At 35.2% G+C, this 26,859-nt stretch overlaps 1 protein-coding gene and 1 long non-coding RNA gene across 3 annotated transcripts in view; both read left to right on the top strand.

Moving 5' to 3' along the window:
* The window catches only part of RSRC1 (arginine and serine rich coiled-coil 1), a 447,324-nt gene that overhangs the window by 7,847 nt on the left and 412,618 nt on the right, over positions 1-26,859 (top strand). For both annotated transcript variants that reach the window (XM_059876265.1, NM_001075404.1), the window contains exons 2-3: positions 4,982-5,177; positions 5,470-5,595. In XM_059876265.1, coding sequence (XP_059732248.1) covers positions 4,984-5,177; positions 5,470-5,595 — 320 coding nt within the window. In that variant the 5' untranslated portion in view covers positions 4,982-4,983. The remainder of the gene's footprint in view (positions 1-4,981; positions 5,178-5,469; positions 5,596-26,859) is intronic.
* Positions 5,602-26,859, top strand: part of LOC132345777 (uncharacterized) — a 48,383-nt gene continuing 27,125 nt past the window's right edge. Inside the window, exons 1-2 of the long non-coding RNA XR_009495328.1 lie at positions 5,602-6,294; positions 24,964-25,042. This is a non-coding gene — a long non-coding RNA (uncharacterized lncRNA). The remainder of the gene's footprint in view (positions 6,295-24,963; positions 25,043-26,859) is intronic.

The following is a 26,859-nucleotide window of genomic DNA, read 5'->3' as shown; positions in this document are numbered from 1 at the left end:
AGTGATTTTGGAGCCCAAGAAAAAACCTGTCACTGTTTGCACTTTTTCCCCATCTGTTTGCCATAAAGTGATGGGACTGGATGCCATGGTCTTTGTTTTTTGAATGTTGAGCTTTAAGCCAGCTTTTTTCACTCCCCTCTTTTACTCTCATCAAGAGGATCTTTAGTTTATTATATACACACATTTAAATATATATGTATGTATGTACATATATACTGTATGTATATATAAGATTTCATAATTGTAGTATTTTGAGAGCTGGAGAGGATCATGGTGATCTTACATGAAGTGCAGTTTTGTTTTCAATGAGGAAACTGGCTTAGATGTGCTAGTGATTTACTGAGCTTTTCAAAACCAAGTTTTTCCAATGTTCAGTTGAACTGTGAAATGTTAGAAATGTGAACAGCTTTGAGGTTCAGAACTATATTTAAAGTCTAATTCTGGCTCCAGGTAAATAGCTTTAAGTTTTGAATTGAGTTACAACAGTGACTTTCAACTAGAATTGCATTATAGTCAAGGAAGGGATGGCTCACTTGGTTCTGAAAACAAAGCTGTAATTTAATGTATTGCTTTTTTTTAGAGTAATGATATTTAACTTAATTTAAATAAATATTAAGATGAAGTGTGAGATTTTTGTTTATCTGATTCATTAACTATCCTACCTATTAGGAAAGATGGATCTTGGTTTTATGTGACATCCAAAGATAGCTAATATCTATTTTAGTAAAAAAATAAGATTCCATATGAGAATCTAACTTTAAAGTAAGACAAGTAGGCTTCTTATCAGTTATTGTCTAAATATAAAAACTTTATATTCTATATGTTTTTTCTTTTGTATAGTAAATATACCATAGCCATATAGAATACAGTTAAAAAAGAGAAAAAAATTACCCAATTTCCTTACTTAAATATTTATCACTTGTCTTCATTTTTGCTTTTACTCATATGCATATATTTTCTTACATTGTGGTCTCTCTACATGCAGTTTTAATTGTATTTGTTTATTGTATTTGTTTTTGGCTGTGCTGGATCTTTGTTTCTGCAGAAGCTTTTCTCTTCTTGCAGTACATGGTCTTCTTATTGTGGTGACTTCTCTTGTTTTGGAGCACAGACTCTAGTGTGCTCAGCAGCTGTCGCTTATGGGCTCAGTAGCTGTGGTTCCCGGTTTCTAGAGCACACTCAGGGGTTGTGGGGCACGGGCTTAGTTGCTCCGGGGCATGTGGTATCCTCTTGGATCAGGGGTCAAACCCATGTCTCTTGCATTGGTAGGTGGATTCATTACCATTAAGCCACCAAGGAAGCCCTCTGTACATACAGTTTTAGATAATGCTACAATGAATATCTTCATGAATATATCTTTTAAGGAAAACTTTGCAGATATATGCCTAGAAATAAGATTGCTTTGTCAAAGAAGCATCAACATTTTTAAAACTCTTTATTTAAATTGTTTAATTGCTTTCTGGAAGGATTTTTTCACCACTTTTATGGGTACTAGCAATGTGAACAGTTAGACTTCATTTTTGATATTTTAGTTAACAATACTTCATCAACTTTGGTACATTAGTTAACATTTCCTTTCTCATATTTTATGAGTTACATGATAATGGTGTATTGTTTCAGTTTGCACTTTGTTGATGATTAATGAGGTCTTATCCATTTGAAATTTTAGAATTTTCAATTCAGTTCAGTTCAGTCTGACTCTTTGCGACCCCATGAACCGCAGCATGCCAGGCCTCCCTGTCCATCACCAACTCCCGGAGTCCATCCAAACCCATGTCCATCGAGTCAGTGATGCCATCCAACCATCTCATCCTCTGTCCTCCCCGTCTCCTCCTGCCCTCAATCTTTCCCAGCATCAGGGTCTTTTCAAATGAGTCAGCTCTTCACATGAGGTGGCCAAAGTACTGGAGTTTCAGCTTCAGCATCAGTCCTTCCAATGACTATTCAGGACTGATCTCCTTTAGGATGGACTGGTTGGATCTCCTTGCAGTCCAAGGGACTCTCAAGAGTCTTCTCCAACACCACAGTTCAAAAGCATCAATTCTTCGGCACTCAGCTTTCTTTATAGTCCAATTCTCACCTCCATACATGACCTCTGAAAAAACCATAGCCTTGACTAGATGGACGTTTGTTGGCAAAGTAATGTCTTTGCTTCTTAATATGCTGTCTAGGTTGGTCATAACTTTCCTTCCAAGGAGTAAGAGTCTTTTAATTTCATGGCTGCAGTCACCATCTGCAGTGATTTTGGAGCCCAGAAAAATAAAGCCAGCCACTGTTTCCCCATCTATTTGCCATGAAGTGGTGGGACTGGATGCCATGATCTTTGTTTTCTGAATGTTGAGCTTTAAGCCAACTTTTTCACTTTCCTCTTTCACTTTCATCAAGAGGCTTTTTAGTTCTTCTTCACTTTCTGCCATAAGGGTGGTATCATCTGCATATCTGAGGTTATTGATATTTCTCCCGGCAATCTTGATTCCAGTTTGTACTTCCTCCAGCCCAGCGTTTCTCATGATGTACTCTGCATAGAAGTTAAATAAGCAGGGTGACAATATACAGCCTTGACGTACTCCTTTTCCTATTTGGAACCAGTCTGTTGTTCCATGTCCAGTTCTAACTGTTGCTTCCTGACCTGCATACGGGTTTCTCAAGAGGCAAGTCAGGTGGTCTGATATTCCCATCTCTTGAGGTATTTTCCACAGTTTGTTGTGATACACACAGTCAAAGGCTTTGGCATAGTCAATGAAGCAGAAATAAATGTTTTTCTGGAACTCTCTTGCTTTTTCGATGATCCAGCGGATGTTGGCAATTTGATCTCTGGTTCCTCTGCCTTTTCTAAATCCAGCTTGAACATCTGGAAGTTCACGGTTCATATCCTGTTGAAGCCTGGCTTGGAGAATTTTAAGCATTACTTTACTAGTGTGTGAGATGAGTACAATTGTGTGGTAGTTTGAGCATTGTTTGGCACTGCCATTCTTTGGGGTTGGAATGAAAACTGACCTTTTCCAGTCCTGTGGCCACTGCTGAGTTTTCCAAATTTGCTGGCATATTGAATGCAGCAGTTTCACAGCATCATCTTTCAGGATTTGAAATAGCTCAACTGGAATTCCTGGAGAAGGCAATGGCACCCCACTCTAGTACTCTTGCCTGGAGGATCCCATGGATGGAGGAGCCTTGTGCACTGCAGTCCATGGGGTCGCTAGGAGTTGGACAGGACTGAGCGACTTCACTTTCACTTTTTACTTTCATGCATTGGAGAAGGAAATGGCAACCCACTCCAGTGTTCTTGCGTGGAGAATCCCAAGGACAGGGGAGCCTGGTGGGCTGCCGTCTCTGGGGTCACACAGAGTCGGACACGACTGAAGCTGCAGCAGCAGCAACCGGAATTCCATCACCTCCACTAGCTTTGTTCATAGTGATGCTTCCTAAGGCCCACTTGACTTCACATTCCAGGATGTCTGGTTCTAGGTAAGTGATTATCACCATCGTGATTATCTTGGTCATGAAGATCTTTTTTGTACAGTTCTTCTGTGTATTCTTGCCACCTCTTCTTAATATCTTCTGCTTCTGTTAGGTCCCTGCCAATTCTGTCCTTTATTGTGCCCATCTTTGCATGAAATGTTCCTTTGGTATCTCTAATTTTCTTGAAGAGAACTCTAGTCTTTCCCATTCTGTTGTTTTCCTCTATTTCTTTGCACTGATTGCTGAGGAAGGCTTTTGTATCTCTCCTTGCTGTTCTTTGGAACTCTGCATTCAAATGGGTATATATCTTTCCTTTTCTCCTTTGCTTTTCACTTTGCTTCTTTTCACAGCTATTTGTAAGGCCTCCTCAGACAGTCATTTTGCTTTTTTGCCTTTCTTTTTCTTGGGCATGGTCTTGATTCCTGTCTCCTGTACAATGTCACAAACCTCCATCCATAGTTCATCAGGTACTCTGACTATTAGATCTAGACCCTTAAAAATACTTCTTACTTCCACTGTATAGTCATAAAGGATTTGATTTAGGTCATACCTGAATGGTCTAGTGGTTTTCCCCACTTTCTTCAATTTAAGTCTGAATTTGGCAATAAGGAGTTCATGATCTGAGCCACAGTCAGCTCTCAGTCTTGTTTTTCCTGACTGTATAGAGCTTCTCCATCTTTGGCTGCAAAGAATATAATCAGTCTGATTTCTGTGTCAACCATCTGGTGATGTCCATGCATAGAGTATTCTCTTGTTTTGTTGGAAGAAGGTGTTTGCTATGACCAGTGCGTTCTTTTGGCAGAACTCTATTAGCCTTTGCCCTGCTTCATTCTGTACTCCAAGGATAAATTTGCCTGTTATTCCAGGTGTTTCTTGACTTCCTACTTTCTATACGTTCCAGTCCCCTATAATGAAAAGGACATCTTTTTTGGGTGTTAGTTCTAGAAGGTCTTGTAGGTCTTCATAGAACCGTTCAACTTCAGCTTCTTCAGCGTTACTGGTTGGGGCAGAGACTTAGATTACCGTGATTTTGAATGGTTTGCCTTGGAAAGAAACAGAGATAAAAAATTTCTGATAGCTTGAACAGAGATGAAAATTTTACAATTTTCAGTTAGGAAAGTTTAACTGTAAAAGATAGTAAAATATCTTTTATCTTTAGGGAATGTGAGAATATAAGATTAGATAGTTGATCCCTGAACCAAGTATCATATAATTAATGATAAATGCAACTTGAACTATAAGAAAATTGTTGTAAGGAACCACCCTCAGGGTTGCCAGTTTTGGAGACATTTAAAAAAATTTAGGACGAGTTTACTTTATTCATAAATTGTGAAAACAGTAAACTGATAGTGCTAGAAGACTGTACTGGAGCTGTTTCACATGTCTTGTTAAGATTGGTACATTTAAATTTTACTTTACTAAGACATTTAAAATTTTTACAGATACAAAAAAATTACTATATTAAATTTCATCCATTGTTCCATTATGTTGGAAATAATTTTCTTTGAATTTAAACCTGTAGAAATGGGCCGCCGGTCATCAGATACTGAAGAAGAAAGCAGAAGCAAGAGAAAAAAGAAACACCGTAGACGATCTTCTTCCAGTAGTTCTTCAGATAGTAGAACGTACAGCCGAAAGAAAGGTGGAAGGAGATCAAGGTCAAAGTCAAGATCTTGGTCCAGAGATCTTCAGCCTCGCTCACATTCTTATGATAGAAGGTGATTTTTGTAATTTTTACTTATGTAGTAGCAAGAGTGACATTCCTTAGAATTCATATGGTTTTGTACTTTGAAATTTTATGGGTAAAATATTTTTCTTTTTGTAGTTATATATTTATGAGGTTTAAGTCTCAACCCAAAGATTTTATTTTGTTTTCTTCCAGACCTAGCCCAGAGGTCTTCATCCTTTGTCTATTCTTTGTAGATAAGCCTATAAACCAGTATAGTTCTCATAACATAGTATCTAGTAACATTTTGAAGGCAAGTAATATTTGATTATGTTCTTTTTCAGACGCAGACATCGATCAAGCAGTAGCTCTTCTTATGGCTCTAGAAGAAAACGAAGTCAAAGTCGTTCAAGGGGTCGAGGAAAATCATACAGAGTTCAGAGGTCTAGGTCAAAAAGTAGAACAAGAAGGTATGCCATATCAACTATTTACTGCTTTGTAACAAAATTTAGTGACTTAAAGCAATAATCATTTATTTTTCCCTCCATTTTACAATTCTGACTCAGCTTACCTGGCATTTCTGTTAGTTTTACCTAGGGTCACGCATGTGGTTGTAGCTTTCTGATAGCTTCATTGAAACTGGATGGTGCAGTGTGGCTCCATTCACGTATCTGGCATTTGGTGTTGGCTGTTGACTCAGCAGCAGGGGGTCGGGTGGGGGGTGGGTGCCTTAGTTTCCCTGTGGCTTTTCATCCTTTGATAGGAATGGCTGGGCTTTTTCGCATGATAGAGGAAGTATTTCAAGAACGTAAGAACAGAAGCTGCAAAATCTCTTAAGGTTTAGCCTTAGAAATAATCCAGTGTATTTTGGAGTGACTGTGTCCCTGCTGAATTCATGTTGAAGTTTCGACCCCCAGTGTAACTGTGTTTGGAGACAGGGCCTTTATGGAGGTAATTAAAGTTAAAGTCATAAAGGTGGGTGGGGCCCTAATCCAACAGGGCTGGTGGCCTTATAAGAAGAGAGAGAGAGATCTTTCTCTCTCTTTGAGCATACAGTCAAAGGAAAGGCCATGTGAGACACTGAAAAAGTGGCCATCTACAAACCAGGAGGGGAGCCCTTATCAGGAACCAGATCAGCTGGCATATTGATCTTTGACTTTACGGCCTTTGTGAGATACATTTCTGTTGTTTAAGCTTCCCGGTATATGGTACTTTGTTATAGCGGCAGAACTAGTTAGTACCTGATGTCATTCCACTTGCATTTTCTGGCTGTGCTCAAGGGCCAGTAATACAGAGTGTAGTCTATCTGGAAAGAGTTGTATGTTTTGGGTAATGCTAGAAGATATGGTTGAATAGGATGGGAACCATGGTAAGGAGGGCCCACCGTTTTTGAGAAGAAGAGTGTTAGGACAAAAACAGTGTTTTAGGAAAAGCAGTTTCTTTTGTGTAGTTTTGTATCCTGTTAGGCTCTAGTTTTGGCAGTATGTTAATTCGCAGCATGATTTTGTTTAGGCATAAAATTCTACAAGTCTCTCTGAATCTGAAGTTGGATAATAATAGTCAAGTCCAAATGTTTAGCTTTTCCGGCCTTGTACTACTACTTGGCCCCAGCCCCCTCTCCTTTGTACACACTCAACATGAAAGGAAGCCACTTTGTGTTACATGCCTTTTGTTCTCCATCCATGCCTCTGAGTTGCTTGGTTTGTTTATCTGAGCATGCTCTTTCTTCCAGTTTCTTATATTGTTTCCAATTTAAGTTTTCCTACCCCTTTAGTGTTCAGGTCTGTTTAATCTTTAATTCTCTTCCTTAAATCATTTCTTAATTTTTACCTTTTCACTCCCAAGTCACATTTAATCCATCCTTTCTCATCCACCATCACATTTGACTCCTGATTCGTAAAAGTTGCATTATGAATATTATGTTGTTATTCTCATATATCGTAAACTCTTGCAGGGGAATCTTTTGGTACCAAACATTGCTTTTAGAAACTGATTATCAGAAAACAACTTCAACTGAAATTTCCTATCAGGGAGAACGGAAATAATAATCCATGCTTTTGTATTGTCTTTTTTAGTTTGTAGAGCATTTTCACATACACCTTATAAGTCAAACACAGTTTGATTTGGAAAATGCAAGCCACTGGGTTCCAAGCATCAGGCTTTTAACTTGGGGAATTAAAGGCTTATATAACTTTTGGAAGGGCTCAGGGAATTAGGGAAGCTATTACTGATTATTTTAGCCTGAAGTATGGAAGCTGCTTATTTTTTTAAGAACTTTTAAGAACTCTAGCTTTGTAGCACCAAAGTGTGTAGTTCTCAAGAAACTACTTACCTGGAGGCTGCTTCTCTTCTCAAGTATCTACCTGCAACTGCGTCCAGATGGGAATCTGGAGAGGTTAATTTCTTCTATTTTACAGTGCAAGGAAGGTCTGAAAAGAAATGGCAGTGGTGTCTAGTCAGCAACAAACTATCCAGCACACATTCATTTTACTACTGGTTTTGAGTTTTGTAACCCTGTCAGGCTGTCATGCAGGTTTATACCTGCATTTTGTATATGAGGAAACAAGTTCAGAGGTTTATTCAAAATAGCAATTTCTCAGTCTGTTGTATCTCTTATAATGACACTTACTTCAGCATATAACTGCAATAACCAAATAGTCTGGAGACGTTGAAAATCACTATGTTTTGAGAAAATACTTCTATCCATGTTTGATACATGACATAATTTTGGAAAATGTATTTTAAGACTTTGTTCTTCAAAATGTTTAAACTGAAAGAGTTTCTAGGTTAATCTTAATTTAACAAGAAAATTAAGCAACTCATTTCTTGAAAAGTTTAGTTAATTAAGGCTTTACTTTAAATACAGAAGATGTAGGTACATTTGTTCCTCAGTATCTTTAGGAGATTGATTCCAGGACCTGCTGCCGATTCCAAAGTCTGAAGATGCTTGGGTCCCATAGTGGCCTTCCCTCTCCACAGTTCTGCATCTACATATCCGGCCAGCTGCAGTTTTATATAGTACTGTAGTATTTATTGAAAAAAGATCTACAGTTCAAAAAATCTTCACAGTTCAAACCCACATTGTTCAAGGGTCAACTGTAGTGAGTTTTTCAAAGAAAAAGTGTAGTACTCTGTGATTCTAAATTTTGTTAATGATCTCTGTGCTTTTTAATAAAAGAGTGATATCAGTCATGAGAAGTCAAATACTTTCACAAAACTTTGTTGTTACATGTCTAAAAAGTAATTGAAAGATGAAGCATGTTTTGAGGGATGGCAGGAAGAGAGAAGTCAAATATTTAAAGTTTGCTGCAAGTTTCCATGGATTAGTTATAGAGTAATTGATGATTTTGCTTTTTAGTGCAATTTTTATGTTCTTCTCAAAGTACTCAAGTTGTGACATGTATCATATCACTTCCTTTTACAACAGTGAGAAGCCTACTGTTATTCACAGTATATTTACTTATTTCCTCAATTTTAGAATACACAGAATGTAGTTACAGAACTGCTTATATGTACCACTATAAAAAACAAACTTACCTCAAAGTAGAATTGCTGAATTTTTTTTGAGGTGCCTGTATCAATTTACATTCCCACCAAAGTACATCCTTGGCAACATGTTATTTGTTTTCTTTTGATTAAAGCCATTCTGACAGGTGTGAGAGGCTATCTCATTGTGGTTTTGATTTGCATTTTCCTCATGATTAGTGATATTGAGCATCTTTTCACGTGTCTGTTGGTCATCTGTATGTCTTTGAAAAAATGTCTGTTTGGGTCCTCTGCCTATTTTGTAGTCTAGTTTGTTTTGTTGATGTTAAGTTGTATGAGTTCATTGTATATTTTGGATATTAACCAGTTATCAGATATATCATTTGCAAATATCTTCTACAATTCAGTAGGCTGCCTTTTTGTTTTGTTGATAGTTTCCTTTGTTGTGCGAAAGTTTTTTAGTTTTCTGTAGTCCTATTTGTTTATTTTGGCTTTTGTTTCCTTTGCTCAAAGAGACTTGTCCAAAAAATATTGCTAGGACCAATGTCAAAAAAGCATACTGCTTCTTCTAGAAGTTTTATGGTTTCAAATCTTACATTTAAACCGTTAATCCATTTTCAGTGTATGTTTGTGTATGGTATGAAAAATAGTCCACTTTGATTATTTTGCATGTAATTGTCCAGTTTTTCTACACCACTTATTGCAGAGGTTGTCTTTCCCTTAGTGTATGTTCTTATCTTCTTTGTTGTAAATTAATTACCCGTGTAAGTGTGGTTTCATTTCTGGGCTGTCTATTTTCCACTGATCTATGTGTTTGTTTTTAGGCCAAACCTATATTGTTTTGATGATTATAGCTTTGTAATATAGATTGAAATCGGGAAGCACAATTCCTCCAACTTTTTCTTTTTTCTCAAGATTGTTTGGCTATTGAGGTTTTTTTGTGTTTCCATACAAATTTTTTGGATTGTTCTACTTCTGTGAAAATACCATTGGAATTTTGATAGAGATTGCATTGAATCTGTATATTATTTTGGGTAGTATGGATTATGTTAATTTTACACCCTGCTACCTTACTCAGTTCTTTTATTGTTTGAATTAGTTTTAGTATTGATTCTCTAGGGTTTGTCACATAGTGTCATATTCTCTGCAAATAGATATGATTTTGCTTCTTTTCCAATTTTTATTCTTCCGTTTGCTTTCTCTCATCTAATTACATTGGCTTTTACTTCCAGTAAAATATTGAATACCAGAGGAGGTGATATACATCCTTATCTTTTTCCTGATTTTAGTGTAAATGCACCTGTGCCCAGTCGCTAAGTCATGTCAGATTTTTTGTGACCTCAGTGACTGTAATCTACCAGGTTCCTCTCTACATGGGATTCTCCAGGCAAGAATACTGGAGATGGAAATGGCAACCCACTCCAGTATTCTTACCTGGAGAATCCCATGGGGATTTATTTATATGATTATATGAATATATATATATATATATGATAATATAATATAATATTATATATATATATATATATATATATATATATATATATATATGATCATGTTCAGAGAGGATCTGTAACTTTGTTTTTATTTTTTCCAGGAATGGATATTGAATTTTGTTGAAGGCTTTTTCATCATCTGTGAATAGAATCAAGTTTTTTTTCCCCCCTTAGATCTTAAGGAACTGATCTTGGTTTTCTGGATTAAATCTTAGTTGTTCCTTGTGTAGTATTTTCTTAATGTGTTCACTAATTTTTAAGGTGAGTACTTTTACAATTACAGTCATATGTGATGTTGGTCTTTTTTTTTTTTGTACTGTGTTTATCAGTTATTACTTATTATTCTTGCTTCATAAAAAGAATTGGGAAGGTTTTCTGGTATTCAGAGTTGTAGATTTGTGAAACCGTCTGGGCCTGGTGCTTTTTTATTTTTTGATAACTTTATTTCTTCAGAAATTGGTCAGTTTAAACTTTGTATTTCTTATAGACTTAATTTTGGTAAACTGTATTTTTCTGGTGTATTAACTATTTCACCTGTATTTTAAACTTTATTTGTCTAGAAATCTGCAAAGTAATTTCTTATGATTTAAGCTTTTTTCCTTCTGTTTCAATGCTTATTTTCCTCTTGTCACTTATTATTTTTTATATTTATGCTTTCTCCTTTATTTAAGTTAGTTGACTGCCTATTTTGTTAATTTAAAAGCAAACATTTAAATTGATTATTTAGATCTTTTTCTCCATTTTCTATCTTATTAGTTCCTGCTTTTATTCTTATTTTCTGCTTTGTGCTTTCTTTGGTTTAGTTTGTTGTTCAAGTCTTTGAACTGCTAATTATTTATATTTCTGCCTCATTTCTATTGATAAAAGTGTTTAAGTGTTTAAAGTAAATGAATTTTATTTTAATTGCTGCTTCAAATATATCTCATAGATTCCTTCCAGCATGTTTTTGTGATAAATTTCAAGCATTGAGCAAAATAGAATTTTGCAGTGAAGACCCATATATCTATCACCTTGATTGCCATTTTTTTTTTTTTTTTTACTTTACAACTTACTCATTTATCTATTTCTCTCTATCCATTAAAATATCCTAATTTTTTTATGCATTACCAGTTGCAGACATTAGTAGGCTTTCCCCTTAAATCTTTAGCATGCTTATCAGTAAGTAGAGTTTAGTATTTCTTTATAAATTTTTCCTTTTGAAAACAAAAACAAATTTCTCTTTGAGGCAAAATTTATATACATTGAAATGCACAAATTCTAAGCATATACTTGCTAAGTTCTGATGCATGCATTACCTGCCAACATGCATTACTGTTACCCAGAAAATTCCCTCATTGTTGTTGTTCAGTCACTGAGTCATGTCCAGCTCTTTGTGACTTTATGGACTCCAGCATGCAAGGCTTCCCTGTCCTTTACCATCTCCTGGAGCTTGCTCAAACTCTAATCCATTGAGTCAGTGATGCCATCCAACCATCTCATCCTCTGTCATCACCTTCTCCTGTCTTCCATCTTTCCCAGCATGAGTCTTTTCTAATGTGTGAGCTCTTCGCATCAGGTGGCCAAAGTACTGGAGTTTCAGCTTCAGCATCAGTCCTTCCAATGAATATTCAGGGTTGATTTCCTTTAGGATTGACTGGTTTGATCTCCTTGCAGTCCATGGGACTCTCAAGAGTCTTCTCCAATACCACAGTTTGAAAGCATCAGGTCTTGGTGCCAAGCCTTCCCTCATAGTTGTTGCCAATTAATTCCTGCTTGCATTCTGCTTAGAGGTAACCACTGTTTTCACTTTTTTCTGCTGTAGGTTATTTTTTATGAGTGTTGAAAATTTCTATTCAGCATACTTTTGAGATTCAGTCATGTTGTTGTGTATATCAGTAGTTCAGTTCAGTTGCTCAGTCGTGTCCAACTCTTTGCAACCCCATGAACTGCAGCACGCCAGGCCTCCCTGTCCATCACCAACTCCCGGAGTCCGCCCAAACCCATGCCCATCAAGTAGGTGATGCCATCCAACCATCTCATCCTCTTTCGTCCCCTTCTCCTCCTGCCCTCAATCTTTCCCAGCATCAGGGTCTTTTCCAATGAGTCAGCTCTTCTCATCAGGTGGCCAAAGTACTGGAGTTTCAGCTTCAACATCAGTCCTTCCAATGAATATTCAGGACTGATTCCTTTACGATGGACTGGTTGGATCTCCTTGAAGTCCAAGGGACTCTCAAGAGTTTTCTCCAACACCACAGTTCAAAAGCATCAATTCTTCGGCACTCAGCTTTCTTTATAGTCCAACTCTCACATCCATACATGACCACTGGAAAAACTATAGCCTTGACTAGATGGACCTTTGTTGACAAAGTAATGTCTCTTCTTTTTAATATACTGTCTAGGTTGGTCATAACTTTCCTTCCAAGGAGCAAGTGTCTTTTAATTTCATGGCTGCAATCACCATCTGTAGTGATTTTGGAGCCCAGAAAAATAAAGTCAGCCACTGTTTCCACTGTTTCCCCATCGATCTGCCATGAAGTGATGGGACCAGATGCCATGATGCTAGTTTTCTGAATATTGAGCTTTAAGCCAACTTTTCCCTCTCCTCTTTCACTTTTGTCAAGAGGCTCTTTAGTTCTTTACTTTCTGCCATAAGGGTGGTGTCATCTGCATATCTGAGGTTATTGGTATTTCTCCCGGCAATCTTGATTCCAGCTTGTGCTTCTTCCAGCCCAGCATTTCTCATGATGTACTCTGCATAGAAGTTAAATAAGCAGGGTGACAATATACAGCCTTGATGTACTGCTTTTCCTATTTGGAACCAGTCTGTTGTTCCATGTCCAGTTCTAACTGTTGCTTCCTGACCAGCATACAGGTTTCTCAAGAGGCAGGTCAGGTGTTATTGTTGAATGTGAAAGTGAAAGTTGCTCAGTCAGTGTCCAACTCTTTGCAACCCTATGGACTATACAGTCCACGGAATTCTCCAGGTCAGAATACTGGAGTGAGTAGAAGGTTCCCTTCTCCAGGGGACCTTCCCAACCCAGGGATCGAATCTAGGTCTCCTGCATTGCAGGCGGAGTCTTGGCAAGCTGAGCCACATGTGAAGCCCAAGAATACTGGAGTGGGTAGCCTGTCCCTCCTCCAGCAGATCTTCCTGACCCAGGAATCGAACTAGGGTCTGCTGCATTGCAGGCAGATTCTTTACCAAGTGAGCTATCAGGAAAGCTTTTATTGTTGAATAGTATTCTATTGTATGCATTTATCACATTTTTCTAGATTTTTATGTAGATGTAATGATATAATAGAGATATTTTGCAAGTGGCTTCATACAGTAAACCTAATGCTTTGATTTATGTATCACTATTTTGTTCTTGTTTATTGCTAAGTAGTGACCATACCATTGTTTATCTATTTTCTTGTTATGATCTCCTAGACTATTTATGGGTTGGGCTATTATGAATAAAGCTACTATAAACATTTCTTTTACACATCTTTTTTGTAAATATCTAAATTCATTTCTCATAAGTGAAAATCTAGTTGTTCAACTTCTGAGTCATAGTATAGGTACCTGTTTTAGTTTTATAAGAAAATGAGTTTTCCAAATGATTTTCCATGGCTGTATCATTTATATTCCCACCAGAAATGTATATGAATTCCACTTATAAACTCACCCATACTTGGTGTGTTAGTCTTATTAATTTTAGCCAAAGCTGTCAACTTGTAGTGCCATTTCATGGTTTTAAATTGTATTTGTAATTTTAGCTTTTTTGTTTGTACCTATGGTACATGTTTTTTACTGTGGTAAAAAACACATAAATGATAATTTTAAACATACTTTCAGGGCACATTTTCGTAGTGTTAAGTATATGCACATTGTTTTACAAAAGATCTGTAGAACTCTTTGATATTTCCTGACTGCGACTCTCTACCTTTGGAACAACTGCTCCCAGTTTCCCCCTCCTACCCTCTCCTGGCAGTCGCCCTTCTGCTTTGTTTCTATGAATTTGATTGTATCAGACAAGTCATATATAAATGGAATTATACTCTGTTTACCTTTTTATAATTTGCTTTTTCACTTAGCATTATGTCCAAAATTACATCTATGTTATGACACAGGACAGAATTTCCACCTTTTTCAAGGCTGAATAATATTCTGTTCTATGTGTATACCACATTTTCTTTGTCTATCATCTTCTGATGGAAATTTAGAGTGTTTCCACATCTTGGATATAGTGAATAATGCTGCAGTGAAAATTAGTGTGCAAATACTTCTTCAGTTTCCTGCTCTCAGTTCTTTTTGGTTATATAATCTGAAGTGGGACTGCTGGACTCCTATGATAGTTCTGCTTTTAATTTTTTGGGAACCTCCATACTGTTTTCTATAGTCGCTTGCACCAGTTTACACTAACCAATAGCATACAAGGATTCCAATTTCTTTACATCCTTGCCAACACTTAAATTTTTTATTTTTTTGATAGTGCCTATCCTAACAAGTTTAACAGGGTATCTTTGTTTTTGATTTGCATTTTGCTGATGATTTAGTAATGTTGAGAATCTTGTTATATGCCTATTGGCCATTCATAGCTCTTCTTTGGAGAAATGTTTATTTGAGTCTTTTGACCAATTTTTATCTCGTTGCTTGTTTTTTGTTTGTTTGTTTATGAGTTGTAGAGATTTAAAAAAAGTCTGTATATTAACCCCTTATCTGAGTTATGGTTTGCAAATGTTTTTTACTATTTGATAGATTGTCTTTTCGCTGTGCTGATTGTTTCCTATACAGAAATTTTAAGGTTTGATGTAGTCCCATTTATCTTAATTTTTTTTTTTAACTTGTGCTTTTGATGTCATATGTAAGCAATATTTGACCATTTCAATGTCACGATGCTTTTCCCCTTTCTTGTAGAAGGTTTGTAGTTTCAAACATTAAGCTTAGCTCTTAATCCATTTGAGTTAATATTTATATATGGTGTAAGAAAAGGGTCCACCTTCATTCTTTTGCATGTGAATATACAGTTTTCCCAACATTGATTGTAAAGGTTGTCATTTCTTCATCATGTAGTCTTGTTACTGCTGTTGAAGATCATTTTACCATATACTCAAGAGTTTATTTTTGGGCTGTCTGTTCTGTTCCATTGTTCTATATGTCTATCTGTTTGCATATATTGTACTTTGGTTACTGTAGCTTTACAATATATGTTGAAATCAGGAAGTATGAGGCCTCCAGTCTTGTTCCTTTTCAAGATTGTTTTGGCTACTGGAGTCTTTGGACATTCCATATTAATTTTAGAATTTTTTTTCTGCTTCTAAAAAAAATGCCATTTGGATTTTGATAGGAATTGTTGTGAATCTGTAGATAGCTTTGGTAGTATGGACTCCTGTCACAGTTTAACAATATTAAATCTTTGTAAGCCATGGATATGGGATGTCTAACCCTTTATTTGTCACATTTAATTTCTTTCAGCAGTGTCTTGCAACTTAAAGTATATAAGACTTTTGCTCCCTTGGTTAACTTTATTCGTAAATTTTTTTTTAATGGTATTGTACATGGGTTTTTTTTTTTTTTTTCATTTCTTTTCCAGATTGTTAGTATATAGAAATGCAAATTATTTTTGACTATTAATTCTGAATTCATTAGTTCTAATTTTTTTGGGGGTGGTGTGTGTGTGTGTGTGTGTGTGTGTGTATGTATAATCTTAGGATTTTCTGCATATAAGATCATGTCATCTGTAAACAGGTATCTTTCCAATTGGGATGCTATTTGTTTATTTAGTCTTTTTCATGTCTAGTTGCTCTGGCTGAGAATTCCAGTACTGTGTTGAGTGTGGGGATACTTGTCTTGTTCCTGAACTCAGCGGAAAAACTTTCAGTTTTTCACTGTTGAGTATGATGTTAGCTCTGGGTCTTTCATATATAACCTTTATTATTTTGGAATACCTTCCTTCTATTGCTAATTTGTTAACTTTTTATTATGAAAAGGTGTTGAATTTTATGAAAAGATGTTTTTCTTCATCAGCTGAGATGATCATGTGGGTTTTGTTCTCTATTTCTGTTAATGTAGTATGATTTTTCCATATTTTGGGCTTCCCATATAGCTTAGCTGGTAAAGAATCTGCCTGCAATGCAGGAGAACCTAGTTCGATTCCTGAGTTGGAAAGATCTGCTGGAGAAGGGATAGGCTACCCAGTCTAATATTCCTTATTTTCCATATTTAAGATTCCTTTCATTCAAGGATAAATACTGTTTGGTTATGTTGTATAAGTGTTTCAGTGTACTGCTGAATTTGGTTTGATACTGTTTTGTTGATTTCCCTTGCATCCATGTTTTTCACAGATATTCATCTGTATTTTTATTTTCTTGTGGTATCTTTGTATGGTTTCAGTATCAGGGTTATAATGCTGGCTTATAACGTGAGTTTGGAAGTGTATCCTCTTCTTCAGTTGTTTTGGAACAGTTTGAGAGGAACTGACATTAATTGTTATTTAAATGGCTGATAGAATTCTCCAGTGAAGCCATCTGGTCCTGGGCTTTTATTTGTTGGGAAGTTTTTAATTACTGATTCAGTATTCTCCTTGCTTGTTCAGATTTCCTCTTTCTTCATAATTTAATCTTGTTAAATTGTATATTTCTAGGAATTTATCCATTTTTTTCTGTTATTTAATTTGTTGGCATGTAATTGCTCATCAGTTCAATTCAGTTGCTCAGTCGTGTCTGACTCTTTGCGACCCCATGGACTGCTGCATGACAGGCCTCCCTGTCCATCACCAACTGCTGCAGTTTACTCAAACTCATGTCCATTAAGTCGGAGATGCCATGCAACCATCTCATCCTCTGTCATCCCCTTCTCCTCCTGCCTTCAGTCTTTCCCAGCATCAGGGTCTTTTCTAGTGAGTCAGTTCTTCACATCAGGTGGCCAAAGTATTGGAGTTTCAGCTTCAGCATCAGTCTTTCCAATGAATATTCAGGACTGATTTCCTTTAGGATAGACAGTTGAATCTCCTTGCTGTCCAAGGGTCTCTCAAGAGTCTTCTCCAACACCACAGTTCAAAAGCATCAATTCTTTAGCACTCAACTTTCTTAACAGTCCGACTCTCACATCCATACACGACTACTGGAAAAATCATAGCTTTGACTAGATGGACCTTTGTTGCCAAAGTAATGTTGTTCATAGTAGTTGTTCATAGTAGTCTTATAATCTTTTTATTTCTTTTATTTTCTTTTTCTGGTTCTCTGAGATGTAAAGGTAAGTTATTGGTTTGAGATTTTTGGCCTTTTTTTTTTAAACGTAGGTGCATGCGTGTGAAGTTGGTTCAGTCGTGTCTGACTCTTTGCGACCCTATGGACTGTAGCCCACTGGGTTCCTCTGTCCATGGCTATTCTCCAGGCAAGAATTCTGTAGTGGGTTGCCATGCTTTTCTCCAGGCGATCTTCCCGACCCAGGGATTGAACCTGTGTCTCATTTTCTCTGTATTGGCAAGTGAGTTCTTTACCATTAGCGCCACCTGGGAAGCCTTTAACATAGGTGTTTCCTGCTATAAACCGCCCTCTTAGGACAGCTTTTGTTGCAGCCCATGAGTTTTGGTATGTTTTCATTTTCATTTGTCTCAAGATATTTTCTAATTTCCCTTGTGGTTTCTTCTTTGACACATTGGTTTTTTCAAGAGTGTGTTTGGTTTTTACATATTTATGAATTTTCAAGTTTTTCTGCTGCTGTTATTTTACTTAGGCTTCTTTTTATTATGAACAGATACTTCATATACTTTCAGTGTTTTAAAATTTGTTAAAACTTTGTCACCTAACATGCATAATCTGTCATGAAGAATGTTCCATGTGTGCTTGAGAAGAATGTGGATTCTATTGCTATTGAGTAGAGTGCTCTATATATGTCTGTAAGGTGCAGTTGGTCTACAGTGTTGCTCAAGTCCTCTGTTTTCTTATGTTTTATATCTGGTTTTTCTGTTATTGAAAGTCGCTTATTGAAATCTATTATTGTGTTACTTTCTATTTTTCACTTAAGTTCTGTCATTGTTTCATATATTTAAGTATTCTATTATTAAGTATGTATGTATGTTTAGGACTATTGTACCTTTCTAGTGAATTGCCCCTTTTATTATTACATAATGTCTTTGCCTCTTGTGACATTTTTTCACTTAAAGGAAATTTTGTCTGATATAAATAGGTCCACCCCTACTCTCTTTTGAATATTCTTTGCATGGATTATTTTTTCCATCCATTCACTTTAAGCTGATTTTTGTCTTTACACCTAAAGTAAGTCTCTTGTAGGCAGCATGTAAGTGTGTGTAAAGTGTATTAGTTTCTCAGTTGTGTTCAACTCTTTTTGACCCCATGGACTGTAGCCCGCCAGGCTCCTCTGTCTTTGGAAATCTCCAAGCAGGAATACTTGAGTAAGTAGCCATTCCTTTCTCCTGACAAAAGACACCGATTCTTTGTTTTCCTTGATCAAGTCTGCTGTTGAGCTCCTCTAGTGAATTTTTTCAGTGTAATTATTGTATTCCTCAGTTCCAGCATTTCTATTTTTTTCCTTTTCTATAATCTCTATCTCTTTGTTGGTATTTTCATTTTATTCATTTTTCTGATTTCATTTAGTTGGACATCTGTGTATATCACTGATCTTCTTTAAGACAGTTAAATTCTTGTTAGGTAACTCAGATCTCCCTTTGTTTTGGATTGGTTTCTGTAGGTTTATTTTGTTACTTTGATTGGGTTGTGATTGCTCCTTTTTTCATGTGCTTCATAATATTTTACTGAGTTTTATATATTTGAAAAAACTGCTACATCATCTGGTCGTTAGGGACTGGCTTTGTACAGGGGAATACCTTTACCAAACAGTCCAACTACAGATTTTGGGGACCTCTGGAACTTTTTCTGTAGGTTGTACCTTCTCTAGACTTGTGCATGTAATTATCCATTTGAAGGTTGCTGACTTTTCTTTTTCTGGAGCTTTTTATCTCTTGCTTTTTGCTATGTGTCTGTAGTAATTCAGGTTCTCTGGTGCTCAGGCAACAAGCAGTCCCACTCTCCTTTGTTGTCAGTAGCCCCCAAGGATCCAAAGTATGCCTACTTCACATCAGCAGTCTGAATCAGGCAAGTCATATATACCTTTCCTTTAGGCAAGTATCTGAAAATCTGGTACAATGGATCCTTGTTTCAGCTTTCTCTCTCCTTCCCAAGGTAGAAATTTCGAGTTAGGCACTTTATTGTGGTTGTTTTGAGATATGTTGACCACTTTTTGCTGTACTACAAGTCCTCTGGTTCTCCAGCAAGCCACTGCCCCTCCCTTGCTTTCAGCAGCCTTCAGTCATCCAAACTATGGTGCTTTCATTAGCATTCAAAATCAGCAAAGACAGAAACCAACCCTTGAGTAGCCCTTTGAAAAAATGGAGTGCTGGCTGCATGTCCCATTTTTCTCTGCTCCCACCCTCCAAAGGAGAATCACCAGCCAGTCTGAGCTGTGCCAGCTTTGTTGGGGAAGGATTATGGGTAAAGTGATGGCACTTTTTACCCGCTCATTGTAGCTGTTCTTAATTTTGTGTTCATTAGATATACCACGTCTTTATTGGTTTCTGGAGTTCTCATTAAAAGAATATTTTGATCTGTATATTGTTTGATATACAGCACAAGTTTATCATACACAGTTATATCATGCATAATTACATGCACAAGTCTAGAGAAGGTACAACCTACAGAAAAAGCTTCCAGAGGTCCCCAAAATCTGTAGCTGGACTGTTTGGTAAAGGTATTCCCCTGTACAAAAGCCAGTCCCTAAAGACTAGATGATGTAGCAGTTTTTTCAAATATATACAGATCTGTTTGATCTGTATATTGTTGTTGTCTTTATAGGGCAACAACAGGGGCTGGGACTTTCTATTTTGTTATCTTGCTGACATCATTCTCAAATTATTTTTTTGTGTAGTGTATGAAATATGGGTTCATCTTTTCCCCTGTTTGATAGTCTAGCTAGCACCATTTAAAAAAAGAGTTTCATTTTCCTACAGAGTAATCCTGGTGCTTTGTCAAATACCCAGTTAATTGTATGAAGGTGATTTTGTTGGTTGGTTCAGTGGTCTGTTTGGTTTTATTGATCTATTTTTATTCCCATACCGCACCATCTTGATTACTGTAAAATGTAGTAAGTCTTGAAATTAGATATTATTTTTTTCATATTTCTATATGAGTTTTATAATTTGACAATTTCTTCACATTATCCTGTTAGGATTTTTACTGGGAGGTAAGTAAATAGAATAGGAGAATTGATATCATAACACTCTATAAACATATCTGTCCATTTTGGGGGACTTTATTTCTTCTAACAATGTTTTGTAGTTTAGGTGTAGCAGTCTTGCACATGTTTTATTTATTTTAAAACTTTCTGATATTACTTAAAAGGAATTATTTTAAAATTTCACTTTGGAATAATTTCCTGACAATATATAAAATGTAATTGACTATGTGTTACATATTTTGAATATTATATATTCTATATGTACTTTGTGTATTTCTTTCAAATCTTATAACCTTGCTGGTTCTTGCTAGTTCTAGTAGATATGTTGAATATGCCTTAGGATTTTCTGTGAAAGCAGTCATTGGGATGGTTTTACTTTTAAGCTCTCTTATTTAACTGAATAAATAAGCCATTTATTCAGTTTTCTTGGCTCATTGCATTGTTTAGGATTTCCAGTTCAATATTGAAGAAGAGTGGTGAGAGTAGGCATGCTTGACATCTCCCCTATCGTAGGAGGAAAGGATTCAGTCTTTTACCTTCAAACTTGATGTTAGCTTCAGGGTTTTGTACCATCCTTTATAAAATTGAGGAAAAGCCTTTTATATTTCTTGTTTGCTGAGGATGTTTTCAGCAACAGTGGGTGTTGATTTCTGTCAAATGCTTTTTCTCATCTATTGGGATGATTATGGTTTATTTTCTGATATATTTTCATCTTTTTTTGTTTTTAATCATCTCTTGATGTGTTTTCTAATTGTATAATCACTTTTATATATTCCACAGTCAACTTGATTTTTTAAAAATTACCTCACGTGGAGCTAAAATAGTGCTATGTATCACACCATATCTGAAAGACCTTCTGAGTATAGCTTGTGTTCAAGATGTTTACAGATTTAGTCGTGAACTATGCATTCCCAGACAAATATTTTCTGGTGTTACTGACTTTCTGGGCTCCTTACATGAATTTTTTTTTTTCTTTTTAATTGTCTTTTTTTAAAGTTAATTTTTATTAGAGTATAAATGATTTATAGTGTTGTATTAGTTTCTGTTGTACAGCAGAGTACATCAGTTATATATATACATATATCCACTTATTGCAGAGTATGGAGTGGAGTTCCCTGTACTATACAGTAGGTTCTTATTAATTATCTGTTTTGAATATAGCAGCGAATCTTTTTCTTAATACAGATGGATTTTGATTTTTATTCAAGAAGTCAGATCAAAGATTTTTTTATATAACATAATCATTGACTCAGATGATTTCTTAAATTGTGGATTTTATTACTTCATATGTGTGAACATTATGTATGTTCTCAGTAAGAACTGATAACAATAGTAATAGTTCCAGAATTCATTTATTGATGTTAGTTTTTTCTGTAGTAATTATAAATCTGTTTGTAAAATTGCTAGTATTTATCTCATTTACATAGCAGTTATTGTATATGTACTGTTTTGCTATATTTTACAAACACAAGGAATGGCATTTGAAATAAGCCATTTCATTAGTGAATAGTTTTGTTTCATTTCCTTTTTTTCTCCTTTAAACAGCATCTATGGAGAAGGGATGGCAATCCACTCCAGTATTCTTGCTTGGAGAATCCCATGGACAGAGGAGCCTGGTGGGCTGCAGTCCATGGGGTCGCAAAGAGTCGGACACGACCGAGCGACTAACACACACACACACAAACAGCATCTATGTATATAGATAATGACATATTCTTCTATCTGCAAAGCTGGGAGAGTTAGCATAAATTTGAAGAAATAAGTGAATTCTAAAATATGTTTTTTCTTTTTCATAATTTGTAATGTCTTAATTGTCCTATCTGTGTGTTTCTTTTCACTTCAGTGCTATATAGGTTTCTATGTGCACAAAGCATTTAGACTGGGATGGTAAGACAAGCACACCCACGTGTGCACATACACATACCCGCACGTATGCCTGCATATGTTCACACAGAGGAGACAAATACTCAGTGAGACAGTTTAAATCTGCTAACTGTATCCTGTAAACTACAGGCTTGAGGGGTGTTAGGGAAGAGGTGATTATTGTGTATTAGAGAAAATTAGGAAAATTTTCATTAAGAATATGGTATCACATGTAGATAAAGTAAGAAATATTTATTAATTGGAAAGAGTGTGTAACATTATTTCTGAAAATGCATTTATCTAATAAAATAGTGTATTGAAAGTACTTTGTAAACTATAAAAGTCAGAAAAGATGTTATGGTTTTTAAAAATTATTTTAATTATTATTTCAATATACTGTATACTACAATATACCTGTGAGTTTGCTACTCTTCTATCATATTTTATGAGTTTAAGAGATTTAAAAATTATATTTAATTCTCATCTTCTCCAGGCCTTGATTATCTGTTTAGGGAACAAAGGGTAGCATTTCTGATGTTCTTTTTCTGGTGTCCTTTTCTGGGTATTAAAGTAAAAGATTGTATTTTATTATAACAATGGAACAATTCATGTTATTTCTTCAACTTGAATAATGCTGAAATTAAAAAAAATAAAAATTAAATTAGCCTCTTATATGAATACTTCATATAAAAGTCATCTAACAAATGATCCTTGTTCATATAAATGAAATCTGAGGAGTAAGTATCTGGGAATCACACATAATTCTTTACAGGGTGATCTATCCTTTTCTTCTGTAATGTTTTCCTCCTTCTTATACACTGCATGCATAGCATTGCCCTACTGAATTTTACTGGTATTTTTCTAATCAGTGTATGAAATCAGAGCTCCTTTAGACTTCATTTATTTGTAATCTTTTGATTTTCCATGAATCAAAAGAAATCATTGATGACACCATTAGAAAAACTATTGAATGAGTGCAGTATGCTAGGTTATTCTAGATCTGACTTAAATGTGAATTCTGTAATTGGAAATCCTATAGTTTTAAAATGAGTAAGAATTTGACTTCTGGAATGTCTAGAAGCTAGAAGATGAGTTAAGTTGACAATGTTTTAGGAAAATATGTGTGTTTTACATTTATTCTTTCCCATTTCTACTTTGATTTTTTTGTTAAGCATATTAAATATCTTTTTCATATGCAAATATAATGTGAAAAACTAATTCATTGATTAAAATTTAAACTGGCCATGAAACAGTTGTTAAACTTTAAGTTGGGGAGCACTTTAATAAAAATATTTTAACATATTATGAAAATTATAGAAGTAACCCAAATATTGAGAGTTGATTTTGCATTTTTATTTTATTCTTTTATTAACCCATTGATCTTTGTTTTGTCTTATATCTGAAAATAAGAACAGAATGTGTACTTATAGAGCAATTATTTTATTGAGGACATGTCTTAAAAGTCAAGATGTGAAGCTGGTTGGTAATGCTATAAATTTAAAACTGTCCTACAGCAAGACAGTACGATGCAAATATGACTTAATAAGATCACAAACTGAATTTCAGTGAAACAACCAAGATTTACATTAAATTAGGAATTTTAAAACTGATTTAGTTTGTTTTACTGAGCATTTGCTTAATAACATTTTGCCTTCTTGCAATCTTTTTAAAGACAATAATTCGTCTGTGAAATGCAGGCACATCCTCAGTAGAAAAATTGAAAGCAACAGCTCACTTTCTGAAACCACACATACAGCGATATAAAGAAATATTTCAGCTCTACAAAATTTAATAAATCATCCCATTTCCTAATTTGATCATATTAGATGCTGATGTGGAAGAAGCATTTCAAATACCATCTCCTCATTAATATACATCAGTCTGGGGAATAGAATGGAATACTTATGCAGAGATGTCACAGTTACTGTTTCTTAGTTTACTAAGTGGAACAGGTTGATGTGATACTGGGTGCTATTTGTCAATGTCTTGTTAAAATGGTTTGGGTCGAGTTATGGAGTCCAGAAAGACGGCGGCTGATAAATCAAAAGTGGATTGAGTGGACAGGAGGCAGTGATTGATACTGTGACAGGATATGAGGAAAGGAACCTTGATACAAGCATGCATGATATTGAATATGAGAAGGAAAATGGCCCTTGAGTATGGATATTATTCACGGAAATGAGAATAATAACATCAGCCTGAAAATATTGCTGGGTGAAGATTAGGATAGTCCTTATTAGAGCATAATACATTGTTAGAATGTTAGGGGTGAAATTATGTAAAAATTTATGTGAGAAGAATATTTTAACTTATGTCTGAAGACTCTTTAATGGTTATTTATTGGTTAAAGTAGTTTAGCCATTTTTTTTTCCAGTCTGACTTTTAAACTGTTTGTTTATAAACATCCTGACTCCCAGTAAAATTAAAACATTTTTTTCGTTAGGTTATTTTAAAGAACATGCCCCTTCACATCTCGATTTTATAATATGTATTTAGATACTGAACTTGTATGTATAAATAGTATTTTTTAATCCATTGGCTTTGACTTATAAAATTATATTGTTAATTTTAAGTAAAAATCTACAATGTAAGGTTTTTATCATATTTTAGATTAGTCATTTTGAATGGAAAATGGAAGATTGCTGACAGATGAGCCATTTCACAAAGATCAAGGCTGTATATACTGAATTTATTTTAGTGAATTATCAGTGAAAAACTAGTTATTGGAAAGTTCTTGGTAGGAATCTTTTGATTAGTCTCACATTTGTCTTTGACAGTGTATGAGCAGGAAGAACATTTCTTGCTTGCTCCCTGGAAGAGTTTTAACACTGGCAGAATAAGAGGTTCTTTGGAAAGGTATTCAGTTACTACTTTTATAATTATATAATATATGAGAGAAAGAGATGTGGAGTTACCAAATAACTGTAATTATAGTATTTTATTCTTATATAAAATGTATTTTTCTTCCCCTTAAGAACTGACACTTTGTGACACATTTTTAAAGTATGTAATAGAAAACATTTGGAATAAGGCATTGCTAAACATTCATGTGACAAACCAGTAGTGATGAATTTATTGATAATTTTTTTCTAGCCCCTTTAAAACATTCTGATAAATATTTATGTATTCTGGATTCCTCAAAACTAATTTAGTTAGGTGAAAATTGTTATTTTTGGTTTTATCACCTCAATTATTTGATAAACCAACATCATAGTGTCAGCTAAATAACATACTATGGAATTTGGTATAATTTTTTAACTATGCTGTTTATTGCCACATGCTTTATGGGGCTCAGAATGTGATTCTGAATATTGGAAGAGGAAAAAGTAATTTCTAAATTATAGAATACTTTTTAAAAATAATTTTTAGAGTTCCACCTCTGATTCATTATTTATACAGCAGCCAAAATGCAAATCTGATAGTTCCTCCCTTATTTCAGTGGTTTAGAATATAGTCCAAAGTGTTGATGAAGCCTGAAGTCCTTCTGTGATCTGGTTCTCCCTGTCTTTTCAATCACATCTTTCTAATCCCAGTTAGAATTTCTCTATAGTTCCTTTTTTATCTCTCAGGGCCCTTGAACATGTGGTTGCTCCTTTTTGTAATGTTCTTTACTCTCTCTCATCATCTATTCGTCTTTGAGGTCTTGACTTAAAGGCCTTTCCCTGGATGGACTTCTCTGTCCACCCAGATGTGGATATATTTTCCTATCATATATGGCACTCATGGCTCATAACCTAGGATTCAGCACTAAAAGCTGATCTTAGTTACTGTTATAGAAACATGGGTATGTTTCTATATTAATTCCGAACTTATGGATTAATTCCCAACTTATGGATTGAGTTTTAAGTATAATAATAATCACTGCTCACTTGATTCTCATTTCTGTAATGAAGAAACTAATTTGAAATTACAGGCGATAACATTAAAAACAAATTGGAGGGACTTCTTTGGTGCTCCATTGGTTAAGACTCCATGCTTCCATGTGGAGTGGAAGTGGGCACGGGTTTGATCCTGGTCGGGGAACTCAGATCCTGCCTGCTGCACGTGGTATGGCCAAAAAAAAAATAAATTAGAAATAACATAGAAAAAATTATAGATCAACCTTTTTGAATCTCAGTGTCCTTGTCTTTAAAATGAGTATTGAATTCATTCTGGCTATAATTCTATTTCTAAATTGTTTGAGGATAATTTTTATGATAGTCATTTAAGCAAAAATTAATTTTAAATAATTTTTCACTTTTGAGTTTTTAAAAGAAAACTAGTGAGGGTACCTGTTATTTTGCCATGTTATCATGGTCCAAAAGAATAATTAATAATTAAGCCACTTCAAAGAATTAAACATCTACTCACATTGACATTGCCTACTTGCTTCTCTACAGAACTCTCCTTTGCTCTAGTGTCCTACAGAGCTTTTATTCTTTGTATTGAGAATGTTCTTCTTATGTAAGTTTTTGTTTATCTGATTTATAACTTTCAGAAGTGGATATGAGGTGCTAGAGAGCCATGGATGCAGAATTTTTAGGGTTAAAAGTTTATTTTAGACTGTTTCTTTTAGATGAGGAAACTGAGACTAGAGAAGTTAATTCCAAGGTAAACCAGGTAGTGGCAGCAGAAATAGTTCCCTAAGTGTATGGTGATTTGATGACTTCTCATTTCACAGGGTGTTTTTTTCT

The sequence above is a fragment of the Bos taurus genome, chromosome 1, assembly GCF_002263795.3.
Source record: "Bos taurus isolate L1 Dominette 01449 registration number 42190680 breed Hereford chromosome 1, ARS-UCD2.0, whole genome shotgun sequence".
NCBI classification, from domain to species: Eukaryota; Metazoa; Chordata; class Mammalia; order Artiodactyla; family Bovidae; genus Bos; species Bos taurus.
Note: the sequence above shows the minus strand (reverse complement) of the source record. Positions and strands in the feature narration are given on the sequence as shown.